This window comes from Procambarus clarkii, chromosome 37 (genome assembly GCF_040958095.1).
Source record: "Procambarus clarkii isolate CNS0578487 chromosome 37, FALCON_Pclarkii_2.0, whole genome shotgun sequence".
Classification (NCBI taxonomy): Eukaryota; Metazoa; Arthropoda; class Malacostraca; order Decapoda; family Cambaridae; genus Procambarus; species Procambarus clarkii.
This window is the reverse complement of record NC_091186.1, coordinates 39,065,743-39,089,620: the sequence shown is the minus strand read 5'-3', so window position 1 is coordinate 39,089,620 and position 23,878 is coordinate 39,065,743. Positions and strand designations below refer to the sequence as shown.

Here is a 23,878-nt window from a genome sequence, read left to right as displayed (position 1 = left end):
ACTGGCAGGGGGTTGGTTCTAGACCTGTAGCTCCAGCCCCCCTTCTACTGGCAGTGGGGTTGGTGCTGGATGTGTAGCTGTAGCACCTCTCTACTGGCAAGGGGTTGGTGTTGGACCTGTAGCTACAGCCCCCTTCTACTGGCAGGGGTTGGTGCTGGACCTGTAGCTCTAGCCCCACTCTACTGGCAGGGGGTTGGTGCTAGACCTGTAGCTCCAGCCCCACTCTACGGGCAGGGGGTTGGTGCTGGACCTATAGCTCCAGCCCCACTCTAATGGCAGGGAGTTGGTGCTGGACCTGTAGCTACAGGCCACCTCTACTGGCAGGGGGTTAGTGCTGGACCTGTAGCTCCAGGCCCCCTACTGACAGGGGGTTGGTGCTGGACCTGTAGCTCCAGCCCCCCCTCTGTTGGCAGGGGGTTGGTGCTGGACCTGTAGCTCCAGCCCCCCTACAGACAGGGGGTTGGTGCTGGACCTGTAGCTCCAGGCCCCCCTCTACTGGCAGGGGGTTGGTGCTACACATGAAGCCCCAGCCCCCCCTCTGTTGGCAGGGGGATGGTGCTGGACCTGTAGCTCCAGGCCCCCCTCTACTGGCAGGGGGTTGGTGCTACACATGAAGCCCCAGCCCCCCCTCTACTGGCAGGGGGATGGTGCTGGACCTGTAGCTCCAGGCCCCCCTCTACTGGCAGGGAGTTGGTGCTGGACCTGTAGCTCCAGCCCACCTCTACTGGCAGGGGGTTGGTGCTGGACTTGTAGCTCCAGCCCCCTTCTACTGGCAGGGGATTGGTGCTGGACCTCTAGCTACAGACCCCCTCTACTGGCAGGGGGTTGGTGCTGGACCAGTAGCTCCAGCCCCACTCTACTGGCAAGGGGTTGGTGCTGGACCTATAGCTCCAGCCCCCCTCTACTGGCAGGGGGTTGGTGCTGAACTTGAAGCTCCAGCCACCTCTACTGGCAGGGGGTTGGTGCTCGACCTTTAGCTCCAGCCCCACTCTACTGGCAGGGGGTTGGTGCTGGACCTGTAGCTCCAGCCCCACTCTACTGGCAGTGGGTTGGTGCTGGACCTGTATCTCCAGCCCCCCTCTATTGGCAGGGGGTTGGTGCTGGACCTGTACCTCCAGCTGCCCCTCTACTGGCAGGAGGTTGGTGCTGGACCTGTAGCTCCAGCCCACCTCTACTGGCAGGGGGTTCGTGCTGGACCTGTAGCTCCAGCCCCCCTCTACTGGCAGGAGGTTGGTGCTGGACCTGTAGCTCCAGCCCACCTCTATTGGCAAGGGGTTGGTGCTGGACCTGTAGCTCCAGCCCACCTTTACTGGCAGGAGGTTGGTGATGGACCTGTACCTCCAGCTGCCCCTCTACTTGCAGGGGGTTAGTGTTGGATCTGTAGTTACAGCCCCCCTCTACTGGCAGGGGGCTAGTGCTGGACCTGTAGCTCCAGACCCCCTCTACTGGCATGGGGTTGGTGCTGGACCTGTAGCTCCACCCCTCCTCTCATCTGGTAAGGGGGTTGGCGCTGGACCTGTACCTCCAGCCCCCTCTCTACTGGCAGGGGGTTAGTGCAGGACCTTTAGCTCCAGCCCCCCTCTACTGGCAGGGGTTGGTGCTAGACTTGTAGCTCTAGCCCACCTCTACTGGCAGGGGGTTGGTGCTGGACCTGTTGCCCCAGCTCCCCTCTACTGGCAGGGGGTTGGTGCTGCACCTGTAGCTCCAGCCCACCTCTACTGGCAGGGGGTTGATGCTGGACCTGTAGCTCCAGCCCACCTCTACTGTCAGGAGGTTGGTGCTGGACCTGTAGCTGCAGCTCCCTCTACTGGCAGGGGGTTGGTGCTGGACCTGTAGCTCCAGTCCCCCTCAACTGGCAAGGGTTTGGTGCTGGACCTGTAGGTCCAGCCCCCCTCTACTGGCAGGAAGTTGGTGCTGGACCTGTAGCTCCAGTCCCCTCTACTGGCAGGGGGTTGGTGCTGGACCTGTAGCTCCAGTCCCCCTCTGCTGGCAGGGGTTTGGTGCTGGACCTGTAGGTCCAGCCCCTCTCTACTGGCAGGGAGTTGGTGCTGGATCTGTAGCTCCAGTCCCTTCTACTGGCAGGGGGTTGGTACTGGACCTGTACCTCCAGCTGTCCCTCTAATGGCAGGGGGTTGGTGCTGGACCTGAAGCTCCAGCCCCCTCTACTGGCAAGGGGTTGGTGCTGGTCCTGTAGCTCCAGCCCATCTCTACTGGCAGGGGATGGTGCTGGACCTGTAGCTCTAGCCCAACTCTACTGGCAGGGGGTTGGTGCTGGACCTGTAGCTCCAGCCCCATCTACTGGTAGGGGGATGGTGCTGGACCTGTAGCTCCAGCCCCCTCTACTGTCAGGGGGTTGGTGCTGGATCTGTAGCTCCAGCCAACCTCTACTGGCAGGGTGGTGGTGCTGCACCTGTAGCTCCAGCCCCCCCCCCTCCACTCTACTGGGAGGGGGTTGGTGCTGGACCTGTAGCTCCAGCCCCCCTCTAGTGGCAGGGTGGTGGTGCTGCACCTGTAGCTCCAGCCCCCCCCCCAATCTACTGGGAGGGGGTTGGTGCTGGACCTGTAGCTCCAGCCCCCCCCCCTCTCTACTGGCAGGGTGGTGGTGCTGGACCTGTAGCTCCAGCCCCCCTCTATTGGCAAGGGATTGGTGCTGGACCTTTAGCTCCAGCCCCACTCTACTGGCAGGGGGTTGGTCCTGGACCTGTAGCTCCAGCCCAACTCTACTGGCAGGGGGTTGGTGCTGGACCTGTAGCTGCAGCCCCCCTCTACTGGCAGGGGGTTGGTGCGGGACCTGTTGCCCCAGCCCCCCTCTACTGGCAGGGGGGTTTGTGTTGGACCTGTATCTCCAGTCCCCCCTCTACTGGCAGGGGTTTGGTGCTGGACCTGTATTTCCAGCCCCCTCTCTACTGGCAGGGGGTTGGTGCTGGACATGTAGCTCCAGCCCTCCTCTACTGGCAGGGGGTTGGTGCTGGACCTGAAGCTCTAGCCCCCTTCTACTGGCAGGGGGGGGTTGGTGCTGGACCTGTAGCTCCAGCCCCCCTCTACTGGCAGTGGAGGTTGGTGCTGGACCTGTAGCTCTAGCCCCCCCTCTCTACTGGCAGTGGAGGTTGGTTCTGGACTTGTAGCTCCAGTTCCCCTCTATTGGCAAGGGGTTGGTGCTGGACCTGTGGCTCCAGTCCCCCTCTACTGGCAGGGGGTTGGTGCTGGACCTGTACCTCCAGCTGCCCCTCTACTGGCAGGGGTTTGGAGCTGGACCTGTAGCTCCAGCCCCCCTCTACTGGCAGGGGGGTGGTGTTGGACCTGTATCTCCAGTCCCCCCTCTACTGGCAGGGGGTTGGTGTTGGACAAGTAACTCCAGCCCTCCTCTACTGGCAGGGGGTTGGTGCTGGACCTGAAGCTCCAGCCCCCCCCCTACTGGCAGGGGGTTGGTGCTGGACCTGAAGCTTCAGCCCCCCTCTACTGGCAGGGGGTTGGTGCTGGACCTGAAGCTCCAGCCCCCCCTCTATTGGCAGGTGGTTGGTGATGGACCTGTAGCTTCAGCTCCCTTCTACTGGCAGGGAGTTGGTGATGGACCTGTAGCTTCAGCCTCCCCCTCTACTCTCAGGGGGTCAGTTCTGGACCTGTATCTCAAGCCCCTCCCCCCCCTCTACTGGCAGGGGGTGGGTGCTGGACCTGTAGCTCCAGCCCCCCTCTACTGGTAGGGGGGTTGGTGCTGGACCTGTAGCTCCAGCCCCCCTCTACTGGCAGGGGGTTGGTGCTGGACCTGTAGCTCTAGCCCCCCTCTACTGGCAGGGGGTTGGTGCTGGACCTGTAGCTCTAGCCCCCCTCTACTGGCAGGGGGTTGGTGCTGGACCTGTAGCTCCAGCCCCCCTCTACTGGCAGGGGGTTGGTGCTGGACCTGTAGCTCCAACACCCCCCCCCTCTATTGGCAGGGGGTTCTAGTTGGACCTGTAGCTCCAGCCCCCTTTCTGCTGGCAGGGGGGGTTGGTGCTGGACCTGCAGCTCCAGCCCCCCCCCTCTACTGGCAGGTGGGGGGTTGGTGCTGGACCTGCAGCTCCAGCCTCCCCCTCTACTGGCAGGGGGGGGTTGGTGCTGGACCTGCACCTCCAGCCCCCTCTCTACTGGCAGGAGATTGGTGCTGGACCTGTAGCTCAAGCCCCCTATCCTGGCAGGGGGTTTGTTCTGGACCTGTAGCTGCAGCCCACTTTTACTGGCAGGGGGGGTTGGTGCTGGACCTGTAGCTCCAGCCCCCCCTCCCTACTGGCATGGGTTTGGTGCTGGAACTGGTGCCCTATCGCCCCTCTACTGGCAAGGGGTTGGTGCTGGACCTGTAGCTCCAGCCCTTCTCTACTGGCTGGGGTTTGGCGCTGGACCTGTAGCTCCAGCCCCACTCTACTGGCAGGTGATTGGTGCTGGACCTGTAGCTCCAGCCCCCCTCTACTGGCAGGGGATTGGTGCTGGACCTGTAGCTCCAGCCCCCCTCTACTGGCAGGTGATTGGTGCTGGACCTGTAGCTCCAGCCCCTCTCTACTGGCAGAGGGTTGGTGCTGGACCTGTAGCTCCAGCCCCCCCTCTACTGGCAGAGAATTGGTGCTGGACCTGTAGCTCCAGCCCCCATCTACTGGCAGAGGGTTGGTGCTGGACATGTAGCTCTAGCACCCCTCTACTGGCAGGGGCATGGTGGTGGACATGTAGCTCCAGCCCCCCTCTACTGGCAGGGGTTGGTGCTGGACCTGTAGCTCCAACCCCACTCTACTGGCAGGTGGTTGGTGCTGGACCTGTAGCTGCAGCCCCTTCTCTACTGGCAGGGGGTTGGTGCTGAACCTGTAGCTTAAGCCCCCTCTACTGGCAGGGGGTTGGTGCTCGACCTGTAGCTCCAGCCTCCCCCCCCCTTTACTGGCAGGGGGTTCGTGCTGGACCTGTAGCTCCAGCCCCTTCTACTGGCAGGGGGGTTGGTGCTGGACCTGTAGCTCCAGCCCCAGTCTACTGGCAGGAGGTTGGTGCTGGACTTGTAGCTCCAGCCCCCCCTCCCCCATCTACTACCAAGGGGGTTGGTGTAGGACCTGTAGCATTAGAACCCCTCTACTGGCAGGAGGTTGGAGCTGGACCTGTAGCTACTGCCCCCCCTCTACTGGCTGGGGTTGGTGCTGGACCTGTAGCTTCAGCCCAACTCTACTGGCAGAGGTTTGGTGCTGGACATGTAGCTCCAACCCCCCTCTACTGGTAGAGGGTTGGTGCTGGACTTGTAGCTCCAGCCCCCCTCTACTGGCAGGAGGATGGTACTGGCCCTGTAGCTACAGCCCCCCCCTCTACTGGCAGGGGTTGGTGCTGGACCTGTAGCTCCAGCCAACCTCTACTGGCAGGGGGTTGGTGCTGGATCTGTAGCTCCAGACCCAATCTACTGGCAGAGGGTTGGTGCTGGACCTATAGTTTCAGACCCAATCTACTGGCAGGGGGTTGGTGCTGGACCTGTTCCTCCAGCCAACCTCTACTGGCAGGGGGTTGGTGCGGACCTATAGTTCCAGACCCAATCTACTGGCAGGGGGTTGGTGCTGGACCTGTACCTCCAGCTCCGCTCTACTGGCAGGGGGATGGTGCTGGACCTGTATCTGCAGCCAACCTCTACTGGCAGGGGGTTGGTGTTGGACCTATAGCTCCTGCCCCACTCTACTGGCAGAGGGTTGGTGCTGGACCTGTAGATACTGCCCCCCCCCTCTACTGGCAGTGGTTAGTGCTAGACCTGTAGCTCCAGCCCACCTCTACTGGCAGGGGGGTTGGTGCAGGACCTGTACCTCCAGCCCCCTTCTACTGGCCGGGGGGGTTGTTGCTGGACCTGTACCTCCAGCCCCTCTCTACTGGCTGGGAGTTGGTGCTGGACCTGTAGCTCCAGCCCCCCTCTACTGGCAGGGGGTTGGTGCTATACATGAAGTTCCAGCCCCCCTCTACTCGCAGGGGGTTAGTACTGGACCTGTAGCTCCAACCCCCTTTACTGGCAGGGGGTTGGTGCTAGACCTGAAGCTCCAGCCAACCTCTTCTGGCAGGGGGTTGGTGCGGGACCTATAGCTCCAGCCCCCCTCTACTTGCAGGGGGATGGTGCTGGACCTGTAACTCCAGCCCCCCCACTATAGGCAGAAGGTTAGTGCTGGACCTGTAGCTCCAGCCGCTTTCTACTGGCAAGGAGTTGGTGCTGGACCTGTAGCTCCAGCTCCCCTCTACTGGCAGCGGGTTGGTGCTGGACCTGTAGCTCTAGCCCCCCTCTACTGGCAGGGGGTTGGTGCTGTACCTGTAGCGCCAGCCCTCCTCTACTGGCAGGGGGTTGCTGCTGGACCTGCAGCTCCAGCCCCCCCCCCTCGACTGGCAGGAGGTTGGTGCTGGACCTGTAGCTCCAGCCCCCTTCTACTGGCAGGGGGTTGGTGCTGGACCTGTAGCTCTAGCCCCCCTCTACTGGCAGGGGGTTGGTGCTGGACCAGTAGCTTTAGCCCCTCCTCTACTTGCAGAGGGTTGGTGCTGGACCTGTAGCTCCAGCCCGCTTCTACTGGCAGGGGGGTTGGTGCTGGACCTGTAACTCCAGTCCCCCTCTACTGGCAGGGGGTTGGTGCTAGACCTGAAGCTCCAGCCCCCCTTTACTGGCAGGGGGTTGGTGCTAAACCTTTAGATGCAGCCCCCCTCTACTGGCAGGGGGTTGGTGCTGAACCTTTAGATGCAGCCCCGCTCTACTGGCAGGGGGTTGGTGCTGGAACTTTAGATGGAGCCCCCCTCTACTGGCAGGGGGTTGGTGCTGGACCAGTAGCTCCAGCCTCCCCCCCCCCTCTACTGGCAGGAGGTTTGTTCTGGACTTGTAGCTACAGCCCCCCCCCTCACCCTCTACTAGCAGGGAGGTTGGTGCAGGACCTGTAGCTCCAGCCCCACTCTACTGGCAGGGGGTTGGTTCTAGACCTGTAGCTCCAGCCCCCCTTCTACTGGCAGTGGGGTTGGTGCTGGATGTGTAGCTGTAGCACCTCTCTACTGGCAAGGGGTTGGTGTTGGACCTGTAGCTACAGCCCCCTTCTACTGGCAGGGGTTGGTGCTGGACCTGTAGCTCTAGCCCCACTCTACTGGCAGGGGGTTGGTGCTAGACCTGTAGCTCCAGCCCCACTCTACGGGCAGGGGGTTGGTGCTGGACCTATAGCTCCAGCCCCACTCTAATGGCAGGGAGTTGGTGCTGGACCTGTAGCTACAGGCCACCTCTACTGGCAGGGGGTTAGTGCTGGACCTGTAGCTCCAGGCCCCCTACTGACAGGGGGTTGGTGCTGGACCTGTAGCTCCAGCCCCCCCTCTGTTGGCAGAGGGTTGGTGCTGGACCTGTAGCTCCAGCCCCCCTACAGACAGGGGGTTGGTGCTGGACCTGTAGCTCCAGGCCCCCCTCTACTGGCAGGGGGTTGGTGCTACACATGAAGCCCCAGCCCCCCCTCTGTTGGCAGGGGGATGGTGCTGGACCTGTAGCTCCAGGCCCCCCTCTACTGGCAGGGGGTTGGTGCTACACATGAAGCCCCAGCCCCCCCTCTACTGGCAGGGGGATGGTGCTGGACCTGTAACTCCAGGCCCCCCTCTACTGGCAGGGAGTTGGTGCTGGACCTGTAGCTCCAGCCCACCTCTACTGGCAGGGGGTTGGTGCTGGACTTGTAGCTCCAGCCCCCTTCTACTGGCAGGGGATTGGTGCTGGACCTCTAGCTACAGACCCCCTCTACTGGCAGGGGGTTGGTGCTGGACCAGTAGCTCCAGCCCCACTCTACTGGCAAGGGGTTGGTGCTGGACCTATAGCTCCAGCCCCCCTCTACTGGCAGGGGGTTGGTGCTGAACTTGAAGCTCCAGCCACCTCTACTGGCAGGGGGTTGGTGCTCGACCTTTAGCTCCAGCCCCACTCTACTGGCAGGGGGTTGGTGCTGGACCTGTAGCTCCAGCCCCACTCTACTGGCAGTGGGTTGGTGCTGGACCTGTATCTCCAGCCCCCCTCTACTGGCAGGGGGTTGGTGCTGGACCTGTACCTCCAGCTGCCCCTCTACTGGCAGGGGGTTGGTGCTGGACCTGTAGCTCCAGCCCACCTCTACTGGCAGGGGATTCGTGCTGGACCTGTAGCTCCAGCCCCCCTCTACTGGCAGGAGGTTGGTGCTGGACCTGTAGCTCCAGCCCACCTCTATTGGCAAGGGGTTGGTGCTGGACCTGTAGCTCCAGCCCACCTTTACTGGCAGGGGGTTGGTGCTGGACCTGTACCTCCAGCTGCCCCTCTACTGGCAGGGGGTTGGTGCTGGACCTGTACCTCCAGCCCACCTCTACTGGCAGGGGGTTCGTGCTGGACCTGTAGCTCCAGCCCCCCTCTACTGGCAGGAGGTTGGTGCTGGACCTGTAGCTCCAGCCCACCTCTATTGGCAAGGGGTTGGTGCTGGACCTGTAGCTCCAGCCCACCTTTACTGGCAGGAGGTTGGTGATGGACCTGTACCTCCAGCTGCCCCTCTACTTGCAGGGGGTTAGTGATGGACCTGTAGTTCCAGCCCCCCTCTACTGGCAGGGGGCTAGTGCTGGACCTGTAGCTCCAGACCCCCTCTACTGGCATGGGGTTGGTGCTGGACCTGTAGCTCCACCCCTCCTCTCAACTGGTAAGGGGGTTGGCGCTGGACCTGTACCTCCAGCCCCCTCTCTACTGGCAGGGGGTTAGTGCAGGACCTTTAGCTCCAGCCCCCCTCTACTGGCAGGGGTTGGTGCTAGACTTGTAGCTCTAGCCCACCTCTACTGGCAGGGGGTTGGTGCTGGACCTGTTGCCCCAGCTCCCCTCTACTGGCAGGGGGTTGGTGCTGCACCTGTAGCTCCAGCCCACCTCTACTGGCAGGGGGTTGATGCTGGACCTGTAGCTCCAGCCCACCTCTACTGTCAGGAGGTTGGTGCTGGACCTGTAGCTGCAGCTCCCTCTACTGGCAGGGGGTTGGTGCTGGACCTGTAGCTCCAGTCCCCCTCAACTGGCAGGGGTTTGGTGCTGGACCTGTAGGTCCAGCCCCCCTCTACTGGCAGGAAGTTGGTGCTGGACCTGTAGCTCCAGTCCCCTCTACTGGCAGGGGGTTGGTGCTGGACCTGTAGCTCCAGTCCCCCTCTGCTGGCAGGGGTTTGGTGCTGGACCTGTAGGTCCAGCCCCTCTCTACTGGCAGGGAGTTGGTGCTGGATCTGTAGCTCCAGTCCCTTCTACTGGCAGGGGGTTGGTACTGGACCTGTACCTCCAGCTGTCCCTCTAATGGCAGGGGGTTGGTGCTGGACCTGAAGCTCCAGCCCCCTCTACTGGCAAGGGGTTGGTGCTGGTCCTGTAGCTCCAGCCCATCTCTACTGGCAGGGGGTTGGTGCTGGACCTGTAGCTCCAGCCCCCCTCTACTGGCAGGGTGGTGGTGCTGCACCTGTAGCTCCAGCCCCCTCCCCACTCTACTGGGAGGGGGTTGGTGCTGGACCTGTAGCTCCACCCCCCCCCCTCTACTGGCAGGGTGTTTGTGCTGGACCTGTAGCTGCAGCCCCCCTGTACTGGCAAGGGGTTGGTGCTGGTCCTGTAGCTCCAGCCCCTCTCTACTGGCAGAGGGTTGGTGCTGGACCTGTAGCTCCAGCCCCCCTCTACTGGCAAGGGGTTGGTGCTAGACGTGAAGCTCCAGCCCCCTCTACTCGCATGGGGTTAGTGCTGGACCTGTAGCTCCAGCCCCCTCTACTGGCAGGGGGTTGGTGCTGGACCTGTAGCTCCAGTCCCCCTCTACTGGCAGGGGGTTGGTGCAGTACCTGTAGCTACACCCCCCTCTCCCTCTAATGGCAAGGGGTTGGTACTGGACCTGTACCTCCAGCTGCCCCTCTACTGGCAGGGGGTTGGTGCTCGACCTGTAGCTCCAGCCCCATTCTACTGGCAGGGGGTTGGTGCTGGACCTGTAGCTACAGCCCCCCCTCTACTGGCAGGGGATGGTGCTGGACCTGTAGCTCTAGCCCAACTCTACTGGCAGGGGGTTGGTGCTGGACCTGTAGCTCCAGCCCCATCTACTGGTAGGGGGATGGTGCTGGACCTGTAGCTCCAGCCCCCTCTACTGGCAGGGGGTTGGTGCTGGATGTGTAGCTCCAGCCAACCTCTACTGGCAGGGTGGTGGTGCTGCACCTGTAGCTCCAGCCCCCCCCCCCTCCACTCTACTGGGAGGGGGTTGGTGCTGGACCTGTAGCTCCAGCCCCCCTCTAGTGGCAGGGTGGTGGTGCTGCACCTGTAGCTCCAGCCCCCCCCCCCAATCTACTGGGAGGGGGTTGGTGCTGGACCTGTAGCTCCAGCCCCCCCCTCTCTACTGGCAGGGTGGTGGTGCTGGACCTGTAGCTCCAGCCCCCCTCTATTGGCAAGGGATTGGTGCTGGACCTTTAGCTCCAGCCCCACTCTACTGGCAGGGGGTTGGTCCTGGACCTGTAGCTCCAGCCCAACTCTACTGGCAGGGGGTTGGTGCTGGACCTGTAGCTGCAGCCCCCCTCTACTGGCAGGGGGTTGGTGCGGGACCTGTTGCCCCAGCCCCCCTCTACTGGCAGGGGGGTTTGTGTTGGACCTGTATCTCCAGTCCCCCCTCTACTGGCAGGGGTTTGGTGCTGGACCTGTATCTCCAGCCCCCTCTCTACTGGCAGGGGGTTGGTGCTGGACATGTAGCTCCAGCCCTCCTCTACTGGCAGGGGGTTGGTGCTGGACCTGAAGCTCTAGCCCCCTTCTACTGGCAGGGGGGGGGTTGGTGCTGGACCTGTAGCTCCAGCCCCCCTCTACTGGCAGTGGAGGTTGGTGCTGGACCTGTAGCTCTAGCCCCCCCTCTCTACTGGCAGTGGAGGTTGGTTCTGGACTTGTAGCTCCAGTTCCCCTCTATTGGCAAGGGGTTGGTGCTGGACCTGTGGCTCCAGTCCCCCTCTACTGGCAGGGGGTTGGTGCTGGACCTGTACCTCCAGCTGCCCCTCTACTGGCAGGGGTTTGGAGCTGGACCTGTAGCTCCAGCCCCCCTCTACTGGCAGGGGGGTGGTGTTGGACCTGTATCTCCAGTCCCCCCTCTACTGGCAGGGGGTTGGTGTTGGACAAGTAACTCCAGCCCTCCTCTACTGGCAGGGGGTTGGTGCTGGACCTGAAGCTCCAGCCCCCCCCCCCTACTGGCAGGGGGTTGGTGCTGGACCTGAAGCTTCAGCCCCCCTCTACTGGCAGGGGGTTGGTGCTGGACCTGAAGCTCCAGCCCCCCCTTTACTGGCAGGTGGTTGGTGATGGACCTGTAGCTTCAGCTCCCTTCTACTGGCAGGGAGTTGGTGATGGACCTGTAGCTTCAGCCTCCCCCTCTACTCTCAGGGGGTCAGTTCTGGACCTGTATCTCAAGCCCCTCCCCCCCCTCTACTGGCAGGGGGTGGGTGCTGGACCTGTAGCTCCAGCCCCCCTCTACTGGTAGGGGGGTTGGTGCTGGACCTGTAGCTCCAGCCCCCCTCTACTGGCAGGGGGTTGGTGCTGGACCTGTAGCTTTAGCCCCCCTCTACTGGCAGGGGGTTGGTGCTGGACCTGTAGCTCTAGCCCCCCTCTACTGGCAGGGGGTTGGTGCTGGACCTGTAGCTCCAGCCCCCCTCTACTGGCAGGGGGTTGGTGCTGGACCTGTAGCTCCAACACCCCCCCCCCTCTATTGGCAGGGGGTTCTAGTTGGACCTGTAGCTCCAGCCCCCCTTCTGCTGGCAGGGGGGGGTTGGTGCTGGACCTGCAGCTCCAGCCCCCCCCTCTGCTGGCAGGGGGGGGGGGGTTGGTGCTGGACCTATAGTTCCAACCCCCCCTCTACTGGCAGAAGGTTGGTGCTGGACCTGTAGCTCCAGCTTCCCCCCCCCCCCCCCACTTCTACTGGCAGGGGATTAGTCCTGGACCTTGTGATGGTGTCCCCTACAGTTTCTCCCATATGCCAGGTTTAAGAGTCATATCAGCTTACCTGTAGGTTCTCTGAGGCGCAGGGAATCTTTTGAGGTATGAGACTTCCAGAATGGTTGTTAATTTGGGGAGAAATTTGCATTTGTAAATTTGCAGAGAAGTGGAAAATTCGCACCCTGGGTACAACAAAATGGCGCCGCCTGGCTTGCAAATCCATCATTTTCTGTACGACGCCCTCTGATTCGGTGGCTGAGGTCACATGACTTCATTGACCCATCAGGGCCCGCCCCTGGGTCTGTGACGTCACCGAGAGATCTGGCCCGCCTGCAGAGCACCAGGCGCTCAGAGATACTCGGCGCTTCGTTGAGAGCGGACGTGCGCCGATTGAGCTCTCTAGTTCTGAGGTCTAGGAGCCTCCATAAGTGGATATACACAGCCTGACGAGTATATAGTGACTAACAAGGACTGCAGAACTTCAGGGAAGTGCGAGGAAGCCTAATCCAGCGGTGAAAGGGCGCCGAGGACCGTGTGCTAATAGTTTTGGAGAAGTTGAGAGAGTTACGACGGCTGGAGGAGTGAGTGACTCGCTGTCGGTGGAACTCCAAAGCATTCAGAGCTGTTGTGATTAGATCACGCCCACTAGGAACTCAGAAGGAAGAAAGTGCATCCTGATCCTTGAGTGTGGTCTCGGTGAAGGAATGCTTGAGGGAACGACGCATGCAGTGACGAATGGATGAGCCAACGCCCAGGAACATCACTCAGGGAATGAGCACGGAGATGCCGAGGATCTTCACACCTATGGACTGGTGATGCTTCTGGAACACTGGGAACAACGCGAGGAACGGAATACCCAACGGGTGACTGGAGCCTAGGCGTCTGAGAACGGGATATGTTAAGGTAGATCATATTTCCCTCCCATATTTCCCTTGATTGTTAGGCAAGATAGGCCTATTATTATGCTTAGGCATTTATTAGGGTGCATATAAGTCATAGGAGTAGATTAGGCTGTGGGACAGCACGTATATATTATTCTACTGAGTGGTGAAGACAGCGTGTGGCAGGCCCGTGGAGGAGTGAGGAGCGACGCTGACGGAGCCGCCCCAGTGAGGAGGGGCCAGTGATCCCTTTATTTCATCAGCTGATGCGAGCTGCTGGCGGCCACCAGAGGAGCCCTGCTGTCATCATTATTATTATTATTTCCATAAATTCATACATGTATCTTGTGTGTTGTAGTATACTTTGAGTAAACTTTTACTATTTTATCACTGCTTTTGGTATAACCTCCATCTCATTGAGCTTTGTGGTTAATAACATGATTATACTGTACTGTTACTGGAATGACAGAGAGAGACCCTGTGTTGGCAACAAGACATGAGATTTGAACACTGGTACTAGCATTCCCTAATGAGTGACCCTGAGATGGCAACATGACTGTACATTTGAATTCTAGTATTGGCAGCACACAGTAAGGTCCTAGGCTGCTGTAAATATATTATATTTGAACTAACGGCGTTCCTGGGACGCAGAGAGAATTACCCAGCTGGCGACCAGGAAGGAAGAGGTGGACGTGAGGCTACGGCCGGAAGTCCGGCAAATTCTCTGCACGCATAAGTGGGCAGGCCTGGTGGTGGAGTCATATACTGCAGGATTGAGTTTAGTAGTGTGGGCTGGGCCTTCTCCTCTCCTCCTTGGGTCCAAGGTCAAGTGATGACCGGTCTTGAGGCATGACTAGGAGAGCTCCCTGGGGTGAAATGTGATACCCTAGTGGAGGGAGTGAAGTCCCACGGCGTGAGGTTATAGGATCAGTAGCACGATCCCCCGCTGTTTAACTGTAACCTCATGTAACACAAGGCCAAGGTGAGCGGCGCGTGACAACCTGTAGCTCCAGCCTCTATCTACTGGCAGAGGGTTGGTGCTGGACCTGTAGCTCCAGCCCACCTCTACTGGCAGGGGAGGTTGGTGCTGGACCTGTAGCTCCAGCCCCCCTCTACTGGCAGGGGGTTGGTGCTGGACCTGTAGCTCCAGCCCACCTCTACTGGCAGGGGGGGTTGGTGCTGGACCTGTAGCTCCAGCCCCCCTCTACTGGCAGGGGGTTGGTGCTGGACCTGTAGCTCCAGCCCCCCTCTACTGGCAGGGGGTTGGTGCTGGACCTGTAGCTCCAGCCCCCCTCTACTGGCAGGGGGTTGGTGCTGGACCTGTAGCTCCAGCCCACCTCTACTGGCAGGGGGGGTTGGTGCTGGACCTGTAGCTCCAGCCCCCCTCTACTGGCAGGGGGTTGGTGCTGGACCTGTAGCTCCAGCCCCCCTCTACTGGCAGGGGGTTGGTGCTGGACCTGTAGCTCCAGCCCCCCTCTACTGGCAGAGGGTTGATGCTGGACCTCCAGCCCCCCCCTCTACTGGCAGGGGGTTGGTGCTGGACCTGTAGCTCCAGACCCCCCCCCTCTACTGGCAGTGGGGGTTGGTGTTGGACCTGTAGCTCCAGACCCCCCCTCTACTGGCAGGGGGTTGGTGCTGGACATTCAGCCCCCTTCTACTGGCAGGGGGGTTGGTGCTGGACCTGTAGCTCCAGCCCCCTCTATTGGCAGGAGGGTTGGTGCTGCACCTGTAGCTCCAGCCCCCCTCTACTGGCAGGGGGATGGTGCTGGACCTGTAGCTCCAGCCCACCTCTACTGGCAGAGGGTTGGTGTTGGACCTGTAGCTCCAGACCCCCCCTCTACTGGCAGGGGGTTGGTGCTGGACATTCAGCCCCCTTCTACTGGCAGGGGGATGGTGCTGGACCTGTAGCTCCAGCCCCTCTCTACTGGCAGAGGGTTGGTGCTGGACCTGTAGCTCCAGCCCCCTCTACTGGCAGGGGGGTTGGTGCTGAACCTGTAGCTCCAGCCCCCCTTTACTGGCAGGGGGGTTGGTGCTGGACCTGTAGCTCCAGCCCCCTTCTTCTGACAGGGGGTTGGTGCTGGACCTGTAGCTCCAGCCCCCCTCTACTGGCAAGGGATTGGTGCTGGACCTGTAGCTCCAGCCCCCTTCTTCTGACAGGGGGTTGGTGCTGGACCTGTAGCTCCAGCCCCCCTCTACTGGCAGGGGATTGGTGCTGGACCTGTAGCTCCAGCCCCCCTCTACTGACAGGGGGTTGGTGCTGGACCTGTAGCTCCAGCACCCCTCTACTGGCAGGGGGTTGGTGCTGGACCTGTAGCTCCAGCCCCCTTCTTCTGACAGGGGGTTGGTGCTGGACCTGTAGCTCCAGCCCCCCTCTACTGATAGGGAGATGGTGCTGGACCTGTAGCTCCAGCCCCCTCTACTGGCAGGGGGTTGGTGCCGAACCTGTAGCTCCCGCCCCCTCTACTGGCAGGGGGTTGGTGCTGGACCTGTAGCTCCAGCCCCCCTCTACTGGCAGGGGGTTGGTGCTGGACCTGTAGCTCCAGCCACCCTCTACTGGCAAGGGGTTGGTGCTGGACCTGTAGCTCCAGCCTCCCTCTACTGGCAGGGTGGTTGGTGCTGGACCTGTAGCTCCAGCCCCACTCTACTGGCAGGGTGGTTGGTGCTGGACCTGTAGCTCCAGCCCCCCTCTACTGGCAGGGGGTTGGTGCTGGACCTGTAGCTCCAGCCCACCTCTACTGGCAGGGGGGGTTGGTGCTGGACCTGTAGCTCCAGCCCCCCTCTACTGGCAGGGGGTTGGTGCTGGACCTGTAGCTCCAGCCCCCCTCTACTGGCAGGGGGTTGGTGCTGGACCTGTAGCTCCAGCCCCCCTCTACTGGCAGGGGGTTGGTGCTGGACCTGTAGCTCCAGCCCACCTCTACTGGCAGGGGGGGTTGGTGCTGGACCTGTAGCTCCAGCCCCCCTCTACTGGCAGGGGGTTGGTGCTGGACCTGTAGCTCCAGCCCCCCTCTACTGGCAGGGGGTTGGTGCTGGACCTGTAGCTCCAGCCCCCCTCTACTGGCAGAGGGTTGATGCTGGACCTCCAGCCCCCCCTCTACTGGCAGGGGGTTGGTGCTGGACCTGTAGCTCCAGACCCCCCCCCTCTACTGGCAGTGGGGGTTGGTGTTGGACCTGTAGCTCCAGACCCCCCCTCTACTGGCAGGGGGTTGGTGCTGGACATTCAGCCCCCTTCTACTGGCAGGGGGGTTGGTGCTGGACCTGTAGCTCCAGCCCCCTCTATTGGCAGGAGGGTTGGTGCTGCACCTGTAGCTCCAGCCCCCCTCTACTGGCAGGGGGATGGTGCTGGACCTGTAGCTCCAGCCCACCTCTACTGGCAGAGGGTTGGTGTTGGACCTGTAGCTCCAGACCCCCCTCTACTGGCAGGGGGTTGGTGCTGGACATTCAGCCCCCTTCTACTGGCAGGGGGATGGTGCTGGACCTGTAGCTCCAGCCCCTCTCTACTGGCAGAGGGTTGGTGCTGGACCTGTAGCTCCAGCCCCCTCTACTGGCAGGGGGGTTGGTGCTGAACCTGTAGCTCCAGCCCCCCTTTACTGGCAGGGGGGTTGGTGCTGGACCTGTAGCTCCAGCCCCCTTCTTCTGACAGGGGGTTGGTGCTGGACCTGTAGCTCCAGCCCCCCTCTACTGGCAGGGGATTGGTGCTGGACCTGTAGCTCCAGCCCCCTTCTTCTGACAGGGGGTTGGTGCTGGACCTGTAGCTCCAGCCCCCCTCTACTGGCAGGGGATTGGTGCTGGACCTGTAGCTCCAGCCCCCCTCTACTGACAGGGGGTTGGTGCTGGACCTGTAGCTCCAGCACCCCTCTACTGGCAGGGGGTTGGTGCTGGACCTGTAGCTCCAGCCCCCTTCTTCTGACAGGGGGTTGGTGCTGGACCTGTAGCTCCAGCCCCCCTCTACTGATAGGGAGATGGTGCTGGACCTGTAGCTCCAGCCCCCTCTACTGGCAGGGGGTTGGTGCCGAACCTGTAGCTCCCGCCCCCTCTACTGGCAGGGGGTTGGTGCTGGACCTGTAGCTCCAGCCCCCCTCTACTGGCAGGGGGTTGGTGCTGGACCTGTAGCTCCAGCCACCCTCTACTGGCAAGGGGTTGGTGCTGGACCTGTAGCTCCAGCCTCCCTCTACTGGCAGGGTGGTTGGTGCTGGACCTGTAGCTCCAGCCCCACTCTACTGGCAGGGTGGTTGGTGCTGGACCTGTAGCTCCAGCCCTCCTCTACTGGCAAGGGGTTGGTGCTGGACCTGTAGCTCCAGCCCCCCTCTACTGGCAGGGTGGTTGGTGCTGGCATTGTTTGGGAGTTTGTTGGCAGTTTCAAGGCTTCAGTCTCTTGGAACCCATCAGTGGTCTGTTTTGGTTCACTGTCTTCCTGGATGCTTTCCCGGTTGGTTGGTGGAGTGTCACCCGCTCTCTGCGCCTCTGTGAGGGGGGGGGGGGCCAGGATCCCGGGTTCAATAGAGGATCACAGGTTCAATTACCATGCAGGATGGAAATGATTCACATGTTTCTTTTCACCTGTTTCTGTTGTTCACCTACCAGTAAATGTTTACCAGAAGTTAGGCAACTATTGTGTATTGTATGTTAAGGAAAGTCAGTTGTTGACCTTGGGGAACCTCCATAAACCTAAGAACAGGCTTCCTCTCCTCAAAACGCAACTCAATATCTTGTGATATGACCTATGAGAGGAAATAAAAAACTTACTGTTAATTGCTTCTGGGGGATCTCTCCAGTGATTTGCTGAACTTTATCCATGATGCTGGAGGCTGAGTCTCCCAGGTGTACGGGGTCAGCTGTGGCACCTGTCTCTGTGGTCATCATCTCCAGGGCCTCCCTGATGGTCTCCTGCACCTGTCATTACAACACAAACATTAATGGTGGAGGCTGAGTCTCCCAGGTGTACGGGGTCAGCTGTGGCACCTGTCTCTGTGGTCGTCATCTCCAGGCCCTCCCTGATGGTCTCCTGCACCTGTCATTACCAACACAAACATTAATGGTGGAGGCTGAGTCTCCCAGGTGTACGGGGTCAGCTGTGGCACCTGTCTCTGTGGTCATCATCTCCAGGGCCTCCCTGATGGTCTCCTGCACCTGTCATTACCAACACAAACATTAATGGTGGAGGCTGAGTCTCCCAGGTGTACGGGGTCAGCTGTGGCACCTGTCTCTGTGGTCATCATCTCCAGGGCCTCCCTGATGGTCTCCTGCACCTGTCATTACTAACACAAACATTAATGTGGAACCTGGACTATAATGAAGCATCAGGCTCTGAGTAAAGTAACTGGACTATAATGAAGCATCAGGCTCTGAGTAAAGTAACTGGACTATAATGAAGCATCAGGCTCTGAGTAAAGTAACTGGACTATAATGAAGCATCAGGCTCTGAGTAAAGTAACTGGACTATAATGAAGCATCAGGCTCTGAGTAAAGTAACTGGACTATCATGAAGCATCAGGCTGTGAGTAAAGTAACTGGACTATAATGAAGCATCAGGCTGTGAGTAAAGTAACTGGACTATAATGAAGCATCAGGCACTGAGTAAAGTAACTGGACTATAATGAAGCATCAGGCTGTGAGTAAAGTAACTGCACTATAATGAAGCATCAGGCTCTGAGTAAAGTAACTGGACTATAATGAAGCATCAGGCTCTGAGTAAAGTAACTGCACTATAATGAAGCATCAGGCTCTGAGTAAAGTAACTGGACTATAATGAAGCATCAGGCTCTGAGTAAAGTAACTGGACTATAATGAAGCATCAGGCTCTGAGTAAATTAACTGGACTATAATGAAGCATCAGGCTCTGAGTAAAGCAACTGGACTATAATGAAGCATCAGGCTCTGAGTAAAGTAACTGGACTATAATGAAGCATCAGGCTCTGAGTAAAGTAACTGGACTATCATGAAGCATCAGGCTCTGAGTAAAGTACTGTAACTAGACAATATAAGTAATGTTTCTCTACACTGACCACAGTGTAGAGAAACACCAAGATGACAGTTGACTTTATTAATAAAAAAGTTTCCTATCTATAAAGTCTACTCTCATCTTGATGTGTCTCCATGTCAAAAGTGTTTATATAGAGGCAAAACTACACTCAGTTGGGTGATAACAATGTGACCTTCAGCAGCGTACCTTCACTGAGGTGTGGACAGTCTTGACATCTGGGAAGAGTTCCTGGCACTTCTGGAGCCAATCTTCTACCTTCATCTTGCACCCATCAGCTGTGTCTATGGTTGTGCCAACCTCCTGTGGGGTGTTGACTGTGTCAAGGTTCCCCAACATGGCCTGCAGCTGAGTCTTCCCTTCCTCTCCTTGTGGTGTCATATCCACCACACTGGTATCCTCCAGTTCCAAGAACTTCATTGCTGACTTGTTCTGCTCTACCAGAGCATAGAGTCTGTCCTGGAGCTGGAGGTGGTGAGTCTTCCAGTCCCCCAGCTGCCCCCGGTACTCCCCCAGCTGGGACAGTACCTCTTCACAGCTAGTAATGAGGCTGCTGATGATGCTCTTCTGCTCCTGCACCAGGGAACGTAACGTCTTACTGATGCCTCTGGCGGGACCTTCATAAGGTTTTGCTGGCACTACTTCCTCAGTTGTTAGCTGGATATTTTTGAGTTTCCTAACTAAAGCCTCCACAGCATAGCAAATTGGGAACTGAGTAGCAGCTGTGGCAGCGTGCTCGGCACGGCAGCTGGGGCAGGTCAGCTGACCATTCTTGATAGCATTGTCAATACACTGGGAGCAGAATGTGTGGCCGCATAGCAGTGTGCGAGGGCGTAGCTGATTGTCACCATAATCGTTAAAACACACTGAACATTCCTCTGGTTTGTTATCCTGTGGATAAAATATTTGGTAAATCTAGATGTATTTACAACAAAAAATAATATTACAGTACTGCACAATATTTACTGATAAAAATTACATAATAAATTCATAATTTCTTTGTACAGAGGAACCTCGGTATTTGCACTGCTCTCAATTCGCACTGTTAACCGGCCACTGAGGCCGAGGTGAGCAGATAACGGCGGAGAGCCGCAACCAGACCCAACACATGATGTACTCCCAGCCTGATCAACCAAGCATCAATGTTCCAAGGACCCCCTCCAGAAAGCCGCCGTCTCAATCTCCACCAGAAAAGAAATAGACGGCTGCAACTGAATAAACCGACCACCAAGACTGAAAGAGCAAAAACCCCTGCGCAGGAGATCATGAAGCTCACCAACCCAACCCCAGAGGCCAATGCCAACAGAAACAGAACCTTGGAAAACAATCTTGAACTGAAGGGGCCACCACAAACCGAGGAAAAGAGGGCAAAAGAGAGCACCCAGTCCAAGGACCAAGACGGTTCTGGCAGCGCATGAGCTGGCCAGAGGTGAAACTATGCATGAGAAAGCTTGCAGAATGGGGCAGAAAGGACATCCACCCTAAACACAAGCTGGAGCGGCTCCGCCAGCGCTGTAAGATAAGAGGCGACAGTAATAAGCATCAATTGATGGTCATGAAAAGGCAAGAAAGGACAAAACAACCCAAACAGAAATAGAAGACAGCCTACAAAGAGAGAGGAAATGGCGAAAAGAACACCAGGAAACTTCATATTGTTGCCGAGACGAAGCTCGCAGGTGAGACACCTTCAATGAACCCACCTGATCACCATACAAGTGGTGATACACCCACGCCAAAAAGACCAGACACGAAGAGCAAAGGAGTAGACCAAACCAGCCATGTGCCAGACCATCCCAATCTGCTGAAAGAGGCGGAGTCGCGGAAAATGCCCTGGGAACATAGGATTAACCCTTAAACCACGCAATACATACATACATATACGATGGTAGTAACTTTCCCAAAACTACTCAATTCATACATATATGATTGAGGGTCTAGCGAACAATTTGAAATGCCCCGTGAGGGATAGGAGCAGCTATAGTCAAGTCAACCCCGAATGTAAACAGACACCACCTGGGGAAAAAATCCAGCGCAGGCCACCATTGACTGCAGGCCTCAGTTGCCTGACAGAGACCATGGCGAGCGCATCACGTTCCACCAACCGACCCCGCTCAGCAAAGCGTACATAGCGGCCTTTGAATGAGGATGAAATTAATCAGAATTTTTTCCTGGATGGTGATGAACCTGATATTGACTACTCCGAGTGAACAGGCTGGTGCCACGAGGGCTAGGCCTAGCTCCTCACCCATGCCTCCCCGCCCACAACTGACCCCACTTCATGCCAATCCACATAGTTCATGTGTTACTTTGTCAGATTTTTATGTTTTGGTCGACAATTCGGAGAGAGGTGAATCATTTTCTGGTTTTAGTGATTTAGAATCAGAAAATAGTTTTGCTGCCGCTGGTGCCAGTGGAGTGTGTGGTGTTGCCAAGCAACATTTTGTTGCGTCAGCAGCATCTAGTCCAACCATGCGGCACCGCATGGCACCACATGGGGACACTGATGAACAAAGCCCCTCAACATCAGCTAATTTTCCATCATCGTCCCTTCCCACCCGTACTGTTTCTAGACGGGCTTTAGTTCCTGGTCCCTGGATTCCTCGCCGTGGTGCCACTGTTGCCTCTCGAAAGACACCAGGTGTATATGTGCAGTGATGGGACAGATTTTGTTCCAGAAATTACTGCCTTTGACAATTCAGATGTTGGGGTTACAGACCTTTTCCCTGATACAGGTGACGATATGTTTGAGATGGACTACTTTACTGCATATTTTGATGAGCCGCTCATGCAACATACTGTATTGTTCAGGAAATGAACAAATATGCAGCTGATCTCATTCGTGAGGAGTTATCCGATTTTTCACGATTACAACGATGGAAAGATACAACTTTAGGTGAAATGTATGTGTTTTTGGCACTGTGTATGTTGATGAAGCATTGTGTCAAACATGTACTCGACCATTATTGGTGCAAAGACCAGACTGTTCCAACACCATTGTTCGGGAAATATATGTCTCGAGACAGATTTGCGATACTCCTCATGTGTCTTCATTTTGCATGAAGACACATGAATGAACTTGTTGGAGAGTACAGTATCCACTCAATTTAACGGCCTATATGGGGCTGTACCCTGGTCGTTATTTCCGGAGTTCCGGTATTTCCGAAGTTAAGATGTCGGTAATTTTTCAAGTAACATTCAGGTAGGATATACTTTATACTGTATAACAAGTGGACCACACAACAAGTGAACTATATAAACCAAACACCTCCTTCCCTCCCCTCCCTCAATGACTTTCATCCCCTCCCTCAATGACTTTCATCCCCTCCCTCATTATCTTCCATCCCCTCCCTCACTGCGTTCCTCATAACATGAGAACAGCAGGCGATGGAGGAAGGAGCTACTAACGGGGTCGAGTGCGCTACAGTACTATAACGGGGTCAAGGCCTGGCTACCCGGACATTTGTCAGCGCCTGCTCGCAGATGCCAGCTGTGCATAATTCATAAATAAAACTATATTTGTTTAATTAACAAATAGGAAACTATAAAACATGTTATTGATTAATAATGTATAGTTATATACGAAAATTAACATATTTTGGCATAAATATTTTACAACTAAGATTACAAAATTTAATACAGTATGGGGTGAGAGGTTTGGCACCATCGCCTTGGTCAGCAATTCTGCCCTCCGCCTTCCTTACCACCACCACTCTCCCTGCCTCCCTCAACACCACCCCTCTCCCTACCTCCCTCAACACCACCCCTCTCCCTACCTCCCTCAACACCACCCCGTCTCCCTGCCTCCGTCAACACCACCACTCTCCCTGCCTCCCTCAACACCACCACTCTCCCTGCCTGCCTCAACACCACCACTCTCCCTGCCTCCCTCACCACCACCCCCAACTCTCCATGCCTCTCCCCCCTCAATGCCTCCCTCTATCAATCACTGCCTCCCATCCCTCTCGCAAGGCCTTGGAGGTCGGTGGCCTGTTGCCACGTGAGGGGCCGCCGATGCCAAAACAAACTCAATACCGACCTTCGGTAATTACGACCGCCAGACTGGTATATGAGGGTCCAGATACCGATCTCCCAAACCAGTCATTATTACCGGCAGATCAGTATAAAAGAGGCTGTTAAATTGAGTGGATACTGTACAGTGATTTCTATGTACCAGCTCACAAGATGGTGATTGACGAATCCCTTGTGCTTTTTAACCCTTAAACTACGCAAGGCTGCGTATAAAGTTTTGAGTAACTGACACAAAAGTGCGCAACACTGCAAGTGCAGTTTTGGAGTACTGTACTTTGCAAGATTTAAATGGCAGCGGATACACAGGGTTCACATCACCTTCCTCAGGGCTCTTGTAAACAGACGCCATTTAAAAAAAAATCATGGGCAACATTCCCGGGTGTGAGAGCCTCAGTACTGAGTGAGCCACAAAGGCTGGTGCACGCACCATGAGCTCACAGCATTGCTGTTCAGCTTGTGACCACAGCATCGCATAAAAATGCTAAAAATATATGTAACTGGTATTATTTAGAGATGATAGTATTGCAGAAGATCCCTGACTGTGATATAAATGACTAGGATTCTGATAACAGCAGGATTGTTGTGATAATTTGCGCTGTACTGTGTGAGGAGTAATGTTGAGGGTAGGAGGGCTGTAGCGTAGTCTGCCGAATCTATGTGGCCACCTATTGCTATTTGCACTTACTATATACCCTCTTAGTGGTTTGCTATGGTGAACAAATCATGTGATACTTATATATAATGTCTGTATTTAGTGAATTAAAGCACAAACAGTATGGTGGGAGGAGGCTGTGGGTGAGTGAGGTGAGGTGAGGGAGGGAGTGGCTGCCTGATGTGCCGGCCAGTCCTTGCTACCTTTTGACTCGGCATACCAACTTAGTGGTCCGTTATGCTGAACAAAAATGGCGATACAGTGGTACCTCGAATAACGAATTTAATCCATTCCGGCGCCGTGATCGTCATGTAAAACGTACGTCATACAAAACGAATGTCCCTTTTGACAATAATGGAAATCAAATTAATCCGTTCTACCACCGAAAAACATCAATATGATATTCGATGTTTTAAATAATGGAGCGGCCTACCTTACATTCACTG

The 23,878-nt window shown here is 57.3% G+C and overlaps 1 protein-coding gene across 1 annotated transcript in view; it reads right to left on the bottom strand.

Moving 5' to 3' along the window:
- Nucleotides 1-17,660, bottom strand: part of LOC138372111 (peptidyl-prolyl cis-trans isomerase-like) — a 67,969-nt gene extending 50,309 nt beyond the window's left edge. Inside the window, exon 1 of the mRNA XM_069337400.1 lies at nt 17,518-17,660. Coding sequence (XP_069193501.1) covers nt 17,518-17,634 — 117 coding nt within the window. The 5' untranslated portion in view covers nt 17,635-17,660. The remainder of the gene's footprint in view (nt 1-17,517) is intronic.
- Nucleotides 17,661-23,878: the final 6,218 nt, after the last annotated feature.